Source organism: Saccoglossus kowalevskii, chromosome 3 (genome assembly GCF_978046115.1).
Source record: "Saccoglossus kowalevskii chromosome 3, keSacKowa6.1, whole genome shotgun sequence".
Taxonomy (NCBI): domain Eukaryota; kingdom Metazoa; phylum Hemichordata; class Enteropneusta; family Harrimaniidae; genus Saccoglossus; species Saccoglossus kowalevskii.
In genome coordinates this window covers 46,378,294-46,394,205 of record NC_140643.1, presented here as the reverse complement: position 1 = coordinate 46,394,205, position 15,912 = coordinate 46,378,294, and the positions used below count along the sequence as shown (strand labels likewise).

The 15,912-nt window shown below is 35.1% G+C and overlaps 1 protein-coding gene and 1 non-coding gene across 2 annotated transcripts; both read right to left on the bottom strand.

Annotated features, from left to right (window-relative positions):
- Positions 1-4,952: 4,952 nt before the first annotated feature.
- On the bottom strand, positions 4,953-15,807 carry LOC100370578 (solute carrier family 25 member 3-like). The gene is made up of 8 exons (XM_002739677.3): positions 15,727-15,807; positions 15,451-15,610; positions 12,522-12,643; positions 10,896-11,075; positions 10,081-10,262; positions 8,810-8,982; positions 6,390-6,500; positions 4,953-5,502 (listed from the first exon to the last, which is right to left on the bottom strand). The coding sequence occupies exons 2-8, from the start codon at positions 15,590-15,592 to the stop codon at positions 5,339-5,341; spliced, it is 1,074 nt and encodes a 357-aa protein (XP_002739723.1). The 5' UTR covers positions 15,593-15,610; positions 15,727-15,807; the 3' UTR covers positions 4,953-5,338.
- On the bottom strand, positions 6,127-6,346 carry LOC144361237 (small nucleolar RNA SNORA53). The gene has a single exon (XR_013422367.1). It is a non-coding gene; the product is annotated as a small nucleolar RNA SNORA53 (small nucleolar RNA).
- Positions 15,808-15,912: the final 105 nt, after the last annotated feature.

Below are 15,912 nucleotides of genomic sequence, written 5' to 3'. Positions count from 1 at the left end.
AAAAAGTGCAGGACTTCGACTGAATGACTATTATTTCAACCAATCATGTCATGCTCCTTCGACCAATTATGCATATTTCTCTGCTGTTTTTTTAAAAGCCAACAAGATTTGGATTTACATTTATCAACCAGCTGGAATTGACAATTGGTTGAAATAATAGTCTCATTTGCATAAATTAATATTCATGAGCAATGAAATATTCGTCTTCAGTAAAACTATGCTAAAATGCTTATAGCCAACAAGGTTATAAATTGCCCGATTCTATCATTACAGGCTGAAAAAAAAATTGAAAAAAACTTGTTTTAAGTGTTTTATGCAGCAAACCACTACAGGTTTTTTCGTTAACGTGATCATAGAAGTTACGAAGTTTATGAAGAATGCAGAAGCATGTTGATACTTCACTCAAGTACTATTCTGGGATGAGAATGAGAATTTTAATTTTCAGCTGAAAGTAAGGTAGCCGGGGTCACCAGTTACCACTTTCATCTTTCTTCCCAATTCACACGGTCAAAGTCACTTCCTTGTCAAGCAATGCCCAACAAAATTTGTTCCTAATGTCCATCTATCTCTTGCACAGCTGACTCGTCTTTTGTAACCAACTTCACCATTATTGCAGCATGAAATTTGTAGACTGTCGAGCGCCACTAACAATTGAAACAAAACAAGACATGAAATGTCACAGTCCCAGTTATTTGATTATAAAGTTGTACAAGGAACATCTGCAAACAGGTGAATAAATATGTACTCTTTGTGGTGACAATTCATCATAAAGTGATTTCAGATGATCTTGTTTTGTACTGACAACTAAAAACTTCCACTGACCCATGTTCAGAATCTCAGAGTACACAAGTGCAACAAAACTATTTGTCATACATGTATACTTGCTCAAGAAACTGCATTCATAAATCTGAGTGAACCTTGATGTACATGACTTCTTTGTTAATCAGGTCTTAGTATATTGCCAGGACCTGGGTTTGTTTCAACATCACCACTGGGCATCAGAATCATTCTTATGTTGTCAAATACAATTTGTTATTAACACAGTAAGGTTTATTATTTAAAATGTATTCATTGTACATAGAAGAACATCTGTCAATTTAAAAAAATTGTAAAAGCTATGTTTTCAGAGCAAGTAAAGGTTGGTCTGCTCATAACCTTCAATGGAGAAGTAACAATAATTGTTTGAAGTCTTTTTAGTGCAGTGAAATAAAATACTTTAAACCATTTAATTTTGACTTCTAGATACCGATATATTCAGAATTTTATGAAATTTGTGTACAACATTTCAATAAAGTCCCTGACACTTCATGTTCACATGTTCAATTCAGTTCACAGCACCACTGTAAAAAAAAAGTTTAAAATGAGTATAGTCAAAGATATACACATGTGGGTTCATAAGACATATGTACCAATCTGAGTGGTTCTAGAGATTAGTATCACAAGATTTTACTCTCCGTGATTCAATATCAGTCCTATGTATAATGCTGTGTTGATCAGGCAAACTAATTGACAATGGCCCTACAGGTATCGCTATGAAATCACAGTAGTTTTGTATTCTTCTTGCATTTCGACCATGGAAAAATATCTTGTTTTTTTGAGAGTGACCGAATTATTAGAAGAAAAACAGAAACTATTTATTTAGTATAAATTCTAGTAACTGAAATGCAGGATTGAAAAAGAACAAGACAATACGCAGGATTGATAAACCTTCAGCGAGCACTCCTGAAATTTCAGATCATTGGTAGCATGTTCTTGGATACATTCAATGACCTAATACGTAAAATCACATTTGTTATTGCTCAATCACTTGACCCTGTATGGCACAAGATTGTCTATCATAAAATTGGGTTATTTATTTCATGCAACGAAACATGCATTCACAGCAGACATAAATTCGTTTGAGATATTACTGGATTTTTGTATTCAGTTTTCCATTTCAACCACCATCATCACTTAGTAAGCTGTGATCGCGCATTGGGATACTGACTGTGCATAAATGCGCAGTGTAGTGTCATCAGAAGACTGATTGTTTGAGAATATTTTGCACCATCACGCCATTTCAAATATTATATTAATTCACAGACAACAAAATAAAGATTTTCAATAACATACAAGTTTTCCTACAGTAGATGATTGTATGGCAATTACAAGGCTTCGCCAGATTTACTTTGGAAGAAGTTGAAAACAGGTAACAGGAAGGGGCTACATGACTACATCTTTTTTTTGAATTTTAATGAAGCATGATTTTTTAATTTTTTTCTTTTTACAAATGTCTATTTCAGGGCAACAGAAACAAAAACAATAAATGTGTAGGTAGGCATTTTAACAATTGCACAATTAATATTGGATGAAAACGTCATTACCGATATAAATCATAATCATAATTAAAAATAAGATCACATTTAATTTAGTCAGTTTTCATAATGAAATGCATAATAACATGTACTTATAAATTTGAATAAGGTTCAACAGCCTTTTCATTTAGTGCCAGTTTATACACCATAAAACCTCTGGTTTAGGTGTCACACTCAGAGAAGAGAGAAAGGCCTTTGGTTCATAGGCATCGCGAAATGTTGGAATTGAATCCCCCCCCCCAAAAAAAAAAAAAAAATTCACATACTGTAACATGCATTATTTTTTTTATAATCTTGTTGATAACGAAAAGTAAAGTATGTTCTAAAAGAAGTTTCGAATAAATACAAACACATTGCTTAGTGGTTAGTACCGGTAGCGAATGATCACGGTAGCACAATCTGGTCATTCTGTGTTTCGCAAGTGAATAACTTACTTGTTTTCGAAGTATTGCAATTGTTGATTATTATTCAGTAATGATTATAATAACGCACAAAAATTTAATTCGTTGAATTTTTATAAATTGGAAGTAATATTCAACTTAGTTTCATCGTAAACGAATGATTTCGGTCGAATGTAAATGCTCAAAGCGATACGATATCCGCCATGCTCTCATTTACATGTGGCTCATTTAAATATGTTAATGACGGTTCAGTGACCTCGTGGTGAACGCAACGCGGTAGTAGATTTACCGATGTTCTGGCAAGATGTTTATGCTTTGATTTTGACGGGGAAAACGGCATAATTTTTTTTTAATCAAAAAATTAGTTGTTTTCAAAATATAAACTGAACATTCAAAGAATAATTTAACATTGTTCGCAGAAATAACAGCTCATTGTCAAAACGAAGCTTACCCATTCGGGCTATTCACAATAGGTGTCAATGACTATGGTAAAATATAAATTAGACTCTTTTAGGCACCAGGAGTGAATGAAATACCTAATATATTTAAAAAAACTATAAAAAAAACGCCGGGCGATTTCATGGTCCGTTGCAGACTACTCGACAGACCGTCCATACACGTGTTGTCACTGCACATCAGCCATGTTGAATAGCTGCGGTTCCGTAGCTCTTTGGTGCGACCTACAATCGAATTTCCCCCTAACAATTTCATTTGGACGTCTTTTTTTAAATTTTGTTGTTGTACGTCGAACATATGGGCCGGCCAGAGTCAGTCACGTAAATAATGCGGTCGGCAACATAGGGCTATGATTCCACAGCTACCATGTTGAATCGCACGAGATCGGCAAAATCTTCATTACAACTAACAGTTTAATGCTCACAACATAAAAATACGAATATAATCATAGGCAACCTACTATTATATAATGAATAAGATGATCGACACAGGGACCACCCCCCCTCCCCGAGTTGTAGTAACTAGTGAATGAGACCACTGAGCCGAACAGAATACATGTATAAACAGTACTACCGGGTATAATAAATTGCACGCAATGGAGAAATCACGTGCTGTAGCATTACTCACAGATCTAATCTACTGTAAAACATTTAATTTCAGCTGGAATTATCATTCGCTGAAAAGACTTTCTGGCTGTTTTTTGTATTGAATTTATTTTCATTGATTTTTGACAAGTTTGACTGTAAAATATAGGAAAAAGGGAATATTCGCTGGATTTTATTTTAACTGAAACATTCCTTCAGCGAAAATAGCAAAAGAATGTTGCAAGCAAAAATAAAGTATTTTACAGTAATTAATTTATTCTGAGCATGCGCAGACGTTCTGTCAATGTTGCCGGGAGAGGTAATTTTCGATAAAAATCGTGAAAAAGACCCACTTGGAATTTTCAGATCTGAAAAACAATTACGTGCATAATCGGAAGACACTTGTTCATCAACCTGCCAAGTTTCACTGATACCTGCTGTAGAATTATAAAGTCCCCTTTTCAGGCTGTGCCTGAACAGGAACTAAAAATGATGCCGTTGGTGTATAGGCTTCGACCATACACCGATACAGACCTCTTGCATGCCACAATGATTCGACAGCACATTTACTTCCGGTGAATAATCAAGATCTGTATCCCTACTTACCCCCCCCCCCCCCCCCCCAATTTTTTTGCTTGAATTTAGAAGTTTCAGAAAATAGAGCCCTGCGGCTTAGAAATCCACGGGGAAAATGCTCCCGACTATTGCTCAAAATGTTTTTAATAACTTGCTGGCAACAATTTACCTAATTAAAATGCGTGTGCAGTTCGAAATGATACAATTTTGACTGCAATAAAATCACTTAGAACTCTAGCTAGGAACTTGTCAAAATGATTGTCAAATTGTTTTGCAATAGACAATTCCAGAAGTTTAAGATTTTTCTTTAAGATTACAAATTTGGCCAAATCGTGTTGCCAAAATGTATAGTTTGTGAATGTTCAAGTTTGGCATTTTTTTTCAACTTGTCTCGAGGCCTATTAAAAATGGCTATCCAATATTGTAAAATTTTGGTAGATTAAATCACTTACCAGTATACATGTATATCAGCTGACTTGTGTGAAAACACTCTAAGAGTAGTTTGCAGAGACTATGCTAATATGTACTCACCAGCCAACACCCCCCCCCCCAAAAAAATCGATTGTTCACACAAAAATGAGTAACATAAAATATTAATTTTTTTTATTGGTCTTAAATAGTTCCACATGAATTTCAACACTTGTGTGCCACGGAACACTAGTTTGGTTTAAAATATCCCATTTAAATTTTCCCCAGCTTGTTTCAAACTAGTTTCTTTTAAAATTCTGAGAGTCACAATTGTATAGGTCCTTCAAAATTTGTACTGGGGAAAAAATGTATATATAGGGGGAAAAGAATATTTTATTGTTTTTTTGTACAAAGAATTTTTTTATCTAAGAACAGTTTTTGCTTTTCAGTATTTATAATTTAGTGCATTCTGTCAACCTCTTGTACAGTAAACTTCATTTTAAATATTTGTTTTTATCACACCCAAAGCAGGTCACACAATAATGCAAAGTCATTCAGTTTATTGTTTCTTGGCTTCAAGCTTCAGACGAAGACTTTCAGGCATCTCTGGTGGCGGAGGTCGTGGCATACGGAAGTAGACCTTGACAGCATCGTAGATGAACCATTGCAATGCTGTCAGGGTACCAATCATGATAATACGTGGGAAAAGACCATTCCATAGTCCTGTAATTTGAAATATTACAAAGTTGTAAATACAAGTCTAAATACAATAACTTGCACACAAAGTGCAGTGCAGCTTGCAAGAGTTGACAAAGTAAAGAAGTATAGAATTTATAATATATTCATTTATCAATAGAATATATGACAACACCTCCATCCCAATTAAGAGTGACATTGCAAGGGCAATTTTCAAACTTACTATGAATACCACAGTATTGTACATTTTTCAGAATGTATTGTGAAATATTTGATAATCTGAATTTATGGTAATAGTGGGACATGCATGTAGCTATGATTTGTCAGGATTTTGCATTACTGCAATGAGCAGTATTTCTGAAGAGTTAAATCAGGGCTGTTTCACGCCTCAAGTGTCATGCATTGAAACACTTCCAAAGCATTAGAATAGCAACAATCAAATATGAAGCCAAAATTATGACAAGGTTTGAACACACTGAAAAGCACAAATTCAGACCATTAAATATTTCACAATATAAATACAATACTCCAATAACACTGAATGATCTGTGTTCATATTCATATTTTGCATAATCTAGCCAAGCCCCAATAAAGCTTTATGAATGCTCTTGAAATACAACTTTCACTAAAAATAAACCACTTCAACCACACTTTGTCCACATCACCAGCTAAAAACTCGTAGCACAAAGGTAACCTGTGATGTCAAAGACAATCAAGTCAGTGATAACACATGTAGGCAATGAGTAATTGGGCCAACAATGCAGGTATATTTATATCACACACCAATGACTCAAGCACTCTTGATGAAACAACGAAAGTGTTGCTGGATGATTAAGTAATCGTCCCAAGAGTGGATCTAAGGAAGTGTGTTTGGCAACTGGAAGACAACAAAAAAAGCCCACAGAACTACTCACCTTTCATTCCAAGTTTCTTTGCAACTTCAATTGGAGTACTGCCAGTATCTTGATTCAGTTTAGATACAACAGTGTCAGCAGGATGAGATACAATGGCACAGAATACACCAGCTATAAAATTAAAATGAAATAATAAACTCAATTAAGTTGTATGCAATATTCAACATACCTGCAACATACCAATAATTACAACTGAAGACAAAATGCTACAGAGTAATCATTGTCATTTAAATATTTGATACATCATGTTACATAAAAATGAAGTTAAGTCATTGAAAATGACACAGTCCCTGTTAAATTTTTGAAAGTTCTCTTTGTGCTCGTCATATTAAAGCTGAGGGGTTGTCGCGAGCGTGTCCTTGAAACTTGATTTCCAAGTGGCGCATACAACAGATTGTAAAACACGTGTTCCGGGTAGTAGTAATATGGCCAAAAATAAAAACAGCAGTTATTCGGCCAACTTTGATCTGATTATGAAACACACTGATATGTATGATGTATGTGCCAAATACGAATAAATATGGTGGAAATATAGTAGCAAGGCCTAAAAGTCAGATAGCTGTCAATTGGCCATCCTTGACCAGATTTTGAAACAAATCGTCATGGACATGCATCCAACAGGATGCATTGTTTACATCCATTTGACCCACTCACACGTAGCACTACATTAATTATCACCGTCTACAAGTGTCAACGCCACGGCGGTTTGAACTTGCTGGGACGAATTGAACAGTCCCATTGTTAAACACGTGTGAAGTACGGACGCTGTCAATGGGGAACAAGTTGTCACTCAAGTTGCAAATAGTTGAACACCAAGATGCTATATGACAAAACATGCAAAGGAAAAAAGGTGATGCCGCCCGGCTAAAACGCGAGGCTGGTAAAGGCATAAAAAAAACATCACTCGTTACTGTCAACTTTTTTTAGATTATTTATGGATATCTTCATAGGTACGTGTAATGTTATCATTTGTCCAAACAAAAAAAAAATCTAATTTTTTTGTAATCTTCTGGTCACATGTTGACCTGTGTGGGTATTTCCAAGATGGCGGCCTGTCGACGTCTTGCGAACAACAGCAGCTATTGCCACGAGCTATGATCGATGGAATCCCGATTTGTATACATAATTCTATCGTTACATTTTAATTGAATATTGACCTCATGTTTATTTTCCTCAAACTTCCTGAGTCTCCTTGTCATTGACCTGACAAAACCAACACGTAAACAACATGTTTTGCAGACTGTATGCTATTCATACGGCATTGGGTCCCTGGCCGTGGCACAATTCAATTGTTATGTTAACATTTATTTGGACCTCAATCCTCATTGTGTTTTTTTTTTTATTTTTCATTTTTCTCACTAGAAATGTTGTGCAGTTTATGCTCAAAACACAACATGATTGCGCAGAATGGGTCTTCTGTATGGAACAAAGTCCCATGCACGTCTACGAGAAAGGACAGTGTTACATCGCATTCTAAGTCGGATTTTACACACAAGAGCAGAGAAGTTGTAGTTAGAAATAGTTGTCTCAGAAGATTCTTAGTGATCTGTTATACTCAAGTGCAGAAGGCCCAGCTACCCAAGATTTTACAGTAAGGCAGCCAATGTTTGGAGCACAGCAAAGTCAAGGAGGATTAGTTTAGACTAAGTTTAACAGTTCGTATTAAATGACGATCTTGTCAAACTATGGTATATTATGTAAAGTATTATGTAATGTAAAGAGTCTCTTGTCGTACATTTTACTACTGTCTTGTATGTTTGTTTTTGTGAGTGAATGCTGAAAAATATGCAAATTAGTATGCAAATTAGTCCACCATGCTTGCCTCTGATCCTGGGGAGAACACTGAACTATCAAGGGGCCACAGGTTTTTCACATTACAAGAAAAATCAAAGGAAGCTTAGAAAGAATTCTCGTATGCTGAAGCAGGGTCCATAGCACCAAGAGCCAAATTATTTCAAAGACTTTTCCACTAAAGCTCATCAAAGTTCTGAGGATGTGGTAGTTCCCTGGAGAAAACAGGCCTTTCTAAAATGAATCAATAACTATGAAGAAATTTGAAGACTTCAAATTTTTTTTTTTTCATTTTTCCCCTCTAATTTAAAGACTACTCAAAAGATCCAGATCTCAAAAAAATCTAAAGACTTTCAAAGGATTTTCAAAACGCTATGGACCCTGTGAAGGTATTGGAGTCATAAAGTTAACACATGTGCTTCTAATAGAGCAAATACAGCATTTAATAACTGCAAGCATCTTAAATATTTTCTTAATTTTTTGTTCTTAAATGTTTGTTTTTTAATCTGCTCAAATTTCTTTTCTCACCATGTAAGGCACAGCTCACAATGAAGAAGGCTGCACCGCAAACAAACTTTCAGTCTATTACAATGACAGAAAACAATGCTTGCTATTTATAGCTTACTTACCGATATAACCAGCAGCAAATGTCACAACCAACTGCTCCCCTTTTGAACAGTCACTCCTTGGCTTCGGCACACAATATTTGTACAAAGCTTCAACAGTTCTTTCAAAACACGAGAATTTCATCATTGTGTATGGAATCTGTCTCATCCATAGGGGCGGCAGTCCCTTGTAAAATCTACACAAGGCAAATTGAGGTTGAATCTGAATGTACAATAATACACTGAAGAATGGAATGGGTGCAGCAAGACTCTTAAAAACAATGCAATATGATCACACTACTATAGGGTAATTTTTGCTCAGCATTCCATACTGCTTCCAGGCAAAACATCACATCTTTTGGCATAAACCATTCATTGAACCCTTTACTAGATTGCAGAATGAAATGTACTGTAAAAACTATAAAAATTCAACCACTTAATTTATTTAGCATGTTTGTTGGGTTCTAAAGGTTTGACTAATTACAGAATTGTGATGGTTTTAGCGATGGAACGTGATGCATAGGACAGAATACCGCATGGTAATGCAGACAGCTTCTAAATACTGACAATCTTTTTAAAAACGCATTCCCGAAAGCAAATTTTTAGTTATCGAAGTTGAAATATGATTAGTTGGTATTGATTTTGCTGCATGTAAAGTGGTGGTAAAAAGGGTACTGAACTTTTTTCACCGCTTTGATGAATGTAGATTATTTTGAATATTTGTGCAATAAATATACAAATCATATATAGGGTGCCAACTTATTCATTTTCTTGATCAGTTTTGGTTGGTCACAAAACATTGAAAGCGATTGTGTTTTGATGGAAATTTTGCTTTTTTGACAAATTATGCCATCTAATGTTTTTGAGATTACCAGTTCATGAGGTCATTTTTTGTATTCTAAAAAACTTGTTTGAAAAGTGGTTAAATTTATTTACAGTAAACACATGTGACCAATATTGTCTCACTATTATTAAGTTTCAAATCTATCATAGTATGAATTACAGCTAGATAGTCCTTGACAGAATAATCCATATGTATGGACCATGGATTCTATAATAATTTGTCTTGCTAAATTACAGTTTTCAAACTTGAATAATTAGAGAAATATTTCGGATTGAATCACTCAAGAGAAAGACAAACATTTTATCATTGCAAACTGCACCCTACTTTTTGTGTACTAACGAGATGCACCACATATGGTAGAAAAGAGAAATGTTTTCTGTTTCAGAGGATGTTTGGTTTATCCAAAACAATGTTCAATTCATGTATTCAAAAGCATTATTTAATAACTTACCCTCTGACACCTTCACCATTCATTATTTTAGGGAACGCTTCTCGAAGTGTGTTTGCAAAGCCAGGCTGAGTTTGCATTCGTACTTTCACAGCCTCCATCGGGGCCAGTGCAATATCAGCAAAGAACTCAGCTGAAGCACTAGCAGCCAAATAAAGTGTTGTACGCCATGAATAAGACAACTCCTATAAATATACAAGAATTCTGTTTACGATTTAAATATTCATGCAGATCAGCTTCTCAGTGTGTGAACTGGCTAATACATTCAAACAATCCTAAAACTTGACGTGTATTTAAAGAACACTGACACAATAACAAAGCATTTTCCAGACAATCTAGTATTAGTTTTTTAATGCGAAAGTTACATTTTTGGCAACAATTTGTTGAAAGCCCAAATCAATGTTATGGCTATGGTGTTCAAAAGCTATATGCAGTCTACAATGTTAGGACTGGAAATCTAAGGATTACCAGTAACTAGTGAATCAGTCGAAAGTGTTGAGGGCAGACCTTGCTTATGGCTAGTCAATCATTGAAAAGGTAATTAATATGCATAAACTGAAATTTCACATGATCTAATCAATGACAAATGTGTGATGACTACTTAGTTATGAAGTGATTCACCAGGCCATTGTATGACGAGGGTTTCCACTTTAATACTGGCAATACAGCTCTAAGCAAAATACGCAGAATTTGTAGAGGCACATGGTAATTTTACTTCTTTCTCTTCTGTTTTTAGTAGCACTTAGAAGAACTAATCAAGTGCATTGTATCATTTATGCATCCAAATTAAAATAAACACTACAATCAAACTGACTTACTTCCCCTATCAGCTCACTGTATTTCAGTTTAAATACTTCATATAATCCAAATTTACAAAGACCTTGCATGGAGTAGCCAATACAAGTAGGTGCCCACCCTTTGCCAAGTGCTCGCAGATTTTCTTCCCTCAACGTCACTCTGAACCCATTAATGATGTTGCCATACTTCCCTGGATCAACCTGGAATAAAAATAGGAAGAACAGAGATGAGCCTAAGTTATTGACTATGAAGGTATTGATGAGGTCATTTAAATACAACAAGCTTCACTATAATTCTAATAATAAATGAACACTTGTAATATTAAGAGTTCATAACAATTTCTACAGCAAATTTAACAAGCAGCCTCTCGGCTGAGATAGCTCCGCAGTTAGCCATGCACATTACAATTAAGGAACTGAAGATATACATCATTAGAAAATGAACAATATATATAAAAAGCAACGGGACAAATCTGAAAGAAGTCCACATGTAGTACGTATATCAATCTGATTAAAATCTGATGTAGTGTACGGGCAATTATTATTTTGGCTATAAACTTATATTTGTTATTAATGCCTTTTTATTTTATTATTTTACTTTGATTTTGAATTGGTGATTTTTTTTAATTCCGCCCTACCTACATCTGACCCGATGCCTATGTAACAAGATTTCAACGAGACGCACTATCGACGATTTTAGTCATCGAACCAGACCTTCTATAGCGCACATGATGACGTCACCGGGCAGAGTCGTGGCGGATTATACCGACGTTAGCGACCGAGAATAACACTGCTTTTCGGTAAGTTTATCATTGTCAAATGCAACGAAAGTCATTATATGTTAATATTGTGGCTCCAATGGTTCCAGTTTAGATCGTTATTTTGCGTAGTTATTCTGGGAGTGATGATTTTGTTTTCTACCGGTTCGACCTAACACCGGTGTTTTTTTCCAGTCGCTTGCCCTGGAAATGAGTGATGTTTTGTTGACAATCGGGCCAAAATCGTCCACTGTATTAAAGCCGTAGGCTGTAAATATTCATCAAATTGTATCAACATTTTGTACATTATTAAAGGGGGGCTGTGATTGGCTGTTACTTACGCAAGATTTGAACAGGACTTACATAGGCGTCGGATCAGATGTATGTAGGGCGGAATTAAAAAAAAAAACACGAAATCAAAATCAAAGTAAAATAATAAAATAAAAAGGCATTAATAACAAAAGTAATATAAAATAAAATTAAAATAAGTTTATAGCCAAAATAATTAAAGCCTGTACACTAGATCAGATTTTAATCAGATTGTACGTATATATGTAATATCAAAGCAATTAGACAAGAAGTCGAAAATATCACTTACCAAAAATGACAAAAATATTCACCAAAATTAGAGAATTAAAGATATCATTACAAAATGAACAAATCTGAGAGAGGTCTACCCAAGGTACATATACACCAAGTATCAAAGCATTCAGGCTTGTAGTTTTCAAGAAGAAGTCGAAAAAGTAAAACATTGACACGGACGACGACTGACAATCACTCGTATGATAAGCTCCGCTCGACAAAGTCAACAGTGGAGCTAAAAAGAGGATATTTTATGGCACTCAATTGAAGATTTTTTGGCACAGCTTTGAAGAGAAATGTTACTTACCTGAATTCTACATTTCACTAAATCCAATGGTACAATGGCAGTGTGGGTGATACCACAACTTAAAATGCCTCCTAAACCACAATATGCAAAAAATGTGCCACTACCAAATTCACAACTATCACCTGATAAAGAAGAAGATGCTAATATTAGTAACACTGCTATTCCACATCATTTGTTATTTAGTATTTAAAATGCCAAAGTTGTCACAGCACAGTGTTCGATAACTGCCCCATGTGAAGTACACACAAATGGGGGAAACAGATGAAATTTAATACAATAATTGTGGAGCTTTAACATCTAGGCTCTTCTATGTGTACTATAATTCAGTAACATGGCCAAGTAACCTCTATTCTATTGGCTGATTGAATAACATTGAAACTTTTTCAAATGAGTTGATTTGGCAGGTTGAATTCGGTCAGGCCTAAAAAAAAAAGTGGTGTGTTTCCGGTAACCCGACCCTACCTAAAAATACGTCCTGATCCTAATTTTTTTTTCAACATATACAAAATTTTAATTTATTACACAGTTTAAATTTAAAAAAAAAAAAAAAAAAACTTGCTATTTGATGACGTTTCGTCTCGTCCCGACTTCCGATGGTGTTTGGAAATGTGTGGTCGATGATGCGTCTTTTAGCCAATCAGCGATCGCATACCACATCACGTGCCACCATTTTACCTATTTTTAGATTCCAAAATGGCCGCCTCCAGTGCAAGTGCGGCAGTCGTTTGTGCGACAAAAAATGTTCAAAGCACAATGTTCGGACATCGAGGTCGTTTATTTCTCTAACAACTGAAACTTTTGAGGATTTAGAAGATTTGTACGCATGTACGGGACAATCGTTCTGTGAGTTTGCGTTAGCAGAGAACGAACATGGGCCGTGAACAAAAATCTGAAACACGGACTCGATGTTCAAATCGCCCGTGCCGAGCGTTGTCAATTCATTTGGGACTAAATTCATAAAGTTCACTTGTGTCCCTGAGCCGGACAGCACGATGTGTTCAGGACTTAATAAATACACAGAACCCGCATCGCCAGAGACGAACAATCCATTCTAAGTACATGTTGTACTGATGTCTGCTTCGACTAAGAAAAAGTCTCTACCATTGATCAAAACCTCAAAGTACGTGTATAAACTATGGCGCTCTTATAAATAACGTTCGGTATTTATTTTTTACCTGTATTCAGGAAATATAAATGAGTTACTTTTAATTTGTAACTGAATTTGACAATCCATTAAATTTTAATATAAAGTGCCTACAAATTATTTTGTCCAATTATAAGATTAAGTAGGCTTCGTTATTCCGGGAATTTGACGTATTTATGTGTACCTATATATATTTGCAAACTTTATTTTAATGTAAAAACGGTGTGTTTTATAGCAATAAATGTTATAAATAGTCTTTTTTTAATTGATTTTATACAACTGTAAAAAATTAGAATAGCATAATTATGTATTGTTTATATCCTAATAACACACTTGCAAGTTGTAGGTCAATTTAATATTTGTTTACAGTTCGGACGTGAAGAATGCAGCAGGTATACATTTTGTATCAAGGAAAGATGAGCTGCATGCACCAGTGAAGGGTATCTCCCATGCTGCACGAGACCCTATAAATAAATGAACATTGGACATGGAAACTTGAATAAAACTTGAACATCTTTGAAACTTGTCTTTTCACATTCTATTTAGTTGGCCTCAGTTGAACTAGATATCAACAATTGTCCTCAATGGCTGTTTTTGAATTCTGAGATCAACAAGATCCATTGAGTATGATACTTGATATCTTGGTGGTGTCATTAATTTGAAACTACAAATGTAACTAATATCAGTTGCCCATGTCAGCAATTTTGACCAATAGAAAGATTTATCATCTCAAAATATAAATTCAAATAATATTTGGGTATTGAATAAAGACCCAGATATAATCATGCTAATTATATTTTTTCAGCAAATTGTATTTCAACTTGTCGAAATTGTTTGAATGCAAAAAAAAAAAGATTAATAAAAAAAAAAGAAATCTGACCTACCCTACCTATTTTTTTCTAGCTCGTTACCTGAAACACACCTTTTTTTTTAGGCCTCATTAAAATTTATAAATATTTATAAAGATAAAGGTGCTGAGTAAAAGATGCAAATTATTAATCATTGAATTCAATGTTGGTCACTTTAATACGACTTTCAACAGAGGAATTTCCTGACATGAAGCATGTCTAAGCTGTTTGACAAATTACCATCATGAAATCACCATTTCAAGATTAACAAGTTTTGTAACCCCAGTTTATTTTGATATTTATTTGAAGGCATCTTTCGCTTATCAAGAATTTGAAGAATTCTGCCTTTTTTTTCACCTGAGGGAGCAAACAAGTACAAGCCTACTATGACAAAGTTACTCACAAAATTTAAATTATAAATGAGACTAAAGTTATGAAACAATATCCCACAGTTCCATAGCACAAAACAAACCTCTCCCTGAATGTAATTTACATTTTGTGGCGAAACTTTGGCGAAAATGTTAGCCGCTGGAACGTTTACGTTTACAAAAAAGGTTCAAGAATAGACGATTGGGACTGCTAAATATTATACCTTTCACTGCACTCTCTCCAGCAGCTGAAGTTCAAATAGAGTTCAAGTTGGAAGTGACCGTGAAAAGAGTCTTGTAATATTGCGATGGATGAGCTTTCTCGAAAATTAGAATCTAACTTAGCTCATACAGGATTAGCATTACTACATTATCACATCCCTTTATACCTTGACCTACAAACCATAATGTCACCAACGTTACGTGCGCACGTAGTAGTTTCCTAGTAGTAGACTGACAGGGCCCGGCGAGTCTGATTTCAACTACGATACAATCCCATTGTCTGCTATTACACGAAAACTAAACGTCTAACAAATAATTGAGTACAATTTTTCCGTTTAAATACGAACCTTCAGCGACCGTGGCGGCCGATATCGTTCTCGCCGGCACGACATCCGTGGATTGTGTGGACGAACGTGGACCTTCACAATGTGCCTGAAATGGGCTGGCAAATGGACTCTTCCTTGCGGTGTCAAAAAGCGAAGATAACATGTTGTATTATTCTGTGAACTAATATAACAACAAACAAATTATACAAAGGTATTATACGGAAAAGAATTGCATTAACTTTGGATAATTTTGCAAACAAATTATGCAGGTCAGTCAATTTACGAGCCTCAACTTACCGGTACTGTGACGGGTAGAAGCCGGCGAACAAAATGGCCGTTTGTCACGTGGTGTTCGGCGTTCGGTGGTGAATGATTGGCTGCAATCGGAGATTGCGAAATCACCAATCCTAACACGCAAATAGTAACTATAAATAATAAAATCGATGAAACCTGCTTGGACCGATAAATATAATATATAGAAAA